Consider the following 2841-nt stretch of genomic DNA (forward strand, 5'->3'; position numbering starts at 1 on the left):
ACGGACAATAGCTTAGTAAAAACATTTGGATGTAGTAGATACTAACTTAGGTACAGTGCCGACTGGCCTGGTCAGCGTGGAATAGATGATATTTCCCGCGTTCACCACGGGAATCACGTGCGAATCGTATAGCGTCTACAAGGTGACTACCGACTGGTCTGGAGGTCGTGATAACCTGGGGTAGTTGATTGAAGTATTTCAGCAGAGCCAATTGTTGGCCTGCTTCGGAGTGAGCTGAGGCTCGGCGTTGCTGCTGGTCGTGAACGTCGTTCTTCACCTTGGACGGCGACGCTGACTTGAAGATGTCCAGGTCGGGATCGTTGTTGGGCACCACCACCCTCTTGAGCATGTTCTCGTCGCGATCGTCGTCGCCAAAGTCGAGCTTGTTGCCGGTTTCGTCGAGCTTGGAGTTGAACTCGTTCAGCGTCTTGCTTGGAATAAACTGATAGATCTTCATCGGCGGCAGCGTCTTCGTCACCGGCACACACGGAAAGAACGATTTTACTAAATTTTCCTCATCTGAAAATAATTTTTGTTCAATGATTAAAATAATTTTGTGCAAAATAATTTGCTAGAATATCAAAACGTTTTATAGCAGTGCTTATCAGTTTTAATACTCCAATAACTTATTTTGATGATTCAACAAAATATTATTTTTAGATCTGTTTTCAGCAAAATTTTTATACCTTTCAATAAAATCGTTTTTTCCGCGCGGGCGATGTTGTATGTTTCATCACCAGCCGAGTGATGTTGTTGCCAGCATAGATCATCGGCAGCATATGCGTCTTCAGCAACGTCTGCGTCATCGAGAACGTTTCCATCAGCGTTTCCAACGGCGGCATCGCGCGTCACCTGAGCGGCGTCCAAGTAGATCACCGGCAGAGTCACGACGGACGACGAGTATTCGAGCAATCGTACGTAAGCCTCTCAATGAAGTACATATTAAGTTCGTAAGGCAGCATCCATTTAGTTATTAGAAATGCCGATAATAATTATACAATATTAATTATAAAATTACAATACAATCAATGATGCCGTATACATATTATCAATTACGGTACGTTACATCAATTTTATTCGATAATAGTTTAACACATCTCACACATGAGGGAGTGAGCTTATAGAACTAGATATATCATTCTTGATTCACAATAAGTACGCGAACCATACTAACATATTGTTATTATTATTAATCATTCGTCAGTCATTCATTCACACATTTATACGCCTGTTTGTAGAGGTGTGCGAATCAAGCCTTTGCATGGTCGAATCGAATCGAATTTTTAATACGTGTTTGAAATCAAATTGAATCGAATCTGAAATTTTCACTTAGAATCAAATCGAATCGAATCTCTTTAATTCGAATACGAATCGAATCCGAATCAAATTTTCCCATATTAGTATTACATTAGGCGATCGATTCGAAATCGAACAATTGTTGATTCAAAATTATCAAACTATTCGATTTTGAATTTTGCAGATTCGAATTCGAATCGAATCAAATCTATTGTGATTCGATTCAATTCGATTCGATTTGAATTCGAACTATTCGCACACCTCTACCTGTTTGTTTCAGTCCCATTAGAGATGCGGATTCTCATGAGGGAACATTTCAATTGCTGGTACTGAAAGGCGCCGTTCTATATCAGCACATTGCTGGTCGAGATACCCTTCTAGGCGGCGTGTGCGGCGTCGTATTTGGTGGTGAGCTACTAGTTGATTTGATAACCCATTGAAACGATTTGTATAATATTCTTCATGGTAGTCAGCATAGCCGCCAGCCTGATGGCGCAAGCATGGGGCATCTTCATCGGCGTTACCACGCCGATTAATTGATTTGAAGTTACGCAGTGGATATATAGATTAATCAAGAAAATAATAATTTACAAATCATTCAACATGCATCTCATTATATTTCTCATTTTATTCATTATATGTAAAATTTATTATATTTCTCTTGCGCACATCCAATTCCAGTCCTTTTCTATCCAAATATTTTTTCTAGAGTTCCAATCTTATTAACATGCTTCTCATCCCATCCTCCACCTCCGCCAACACCATGTCATCCACATATAACAGCGAATAAATTTTCTCTCCTTCTAGCTTGATCCCATACCTCACCATCAATCAGACCAAATATTTTTTCTAAAGTTTCAACCTTACTAACATGATTCTCATCCCATCCTCCTCCTCCGCCAAAACCATGTCATCCGCATAAACAACGAATAAATTTTCTCTCTTTCCAGCTTAACCCCGTACCTCACCATCGATCAGACCAAATATTTTTTCTAAAGTTTCAACCTTACTAACATGATTCTCATCCCACCCTCCTCTTCCGTTAACATCACGTCATTCGCGTATAACAACGAATAAATTTTCTCTCCTTCTACCTTGACCCCATACCTCACCATCGATCAGACCAAATATTTTTTCTAAAGTTTCAACCTAACATGATTCTCATCCCATCCTTCTCCTCCGCCAACACCATGTCATCCGCATATAACAGCGAATAAATTTTCTCTCCTTCTAGCTTGACCCCAAACCTCATCATCGATCAGACCAAATATTTTTTCTAGTTTTAACCTTACTAATATGATTCTAATTCCATCCTTTTTCTCCGCCAACACCATGTCATCCGCATATAACAGCGAATAAACTTTCTCGTACATCCAATATCGCGATATATTTCTCACTGAGAAAAAAATTTTGTTGAAAAACGCAAAATTTATTTCATTTTACCAAAATATTTAGTCCGATACGTTCGACAAAACGTTACTACGATGAAACAAAATAATTTGTTACTATTATAAACAAAATACTATTTAGATCGGAAGAGCACAC

At 39.0% G+C, this 2841-nt stretch overlaps 1 protein-coding gene across 1 annotated transcript in view; it reads right to left on the reverse strand.

The window, feature by feature from the left end:
• LOC105448323 overlaps positions 1-925 on the reverse strand; it is a 49136-nt gene extending 48211 nt beyond the window's left edge. The window contains exons 1-2 of the mRNA XM_011686827.1: positions 687-925; positions 47-519 (exon numbers count right to left, since the gene is read on the reverse strand). Of these exons, the coding sequence (XP_011685129.1) occupies positions 47-457 (411 nt within the window). The 5' untranslated portion in view covers positions 458-519; positions 687-925. The remainder of the gene's footprint in view (positions 1-46; positions 520-686) is intronic.
• Between the last annotated feature and the right edge of the window lie 1916 nt (positions 926-2841).

This window comes from Wasmannia auropunctata, unplaced genomic scaffold (assembly GCF_000956235.1).
Source record: "Wasmannia auropunctata unplaced genomic scaffold, wasmannia.A_1.0 LD336088.1, whole genome shotgun sequence".
Lineage (NCBI taxonomy): Eukaryota > Metazoa > Arthropoda > Insecta > Hymenoptera > Formicidae > Wasmannia > Wasmannia auropunctata.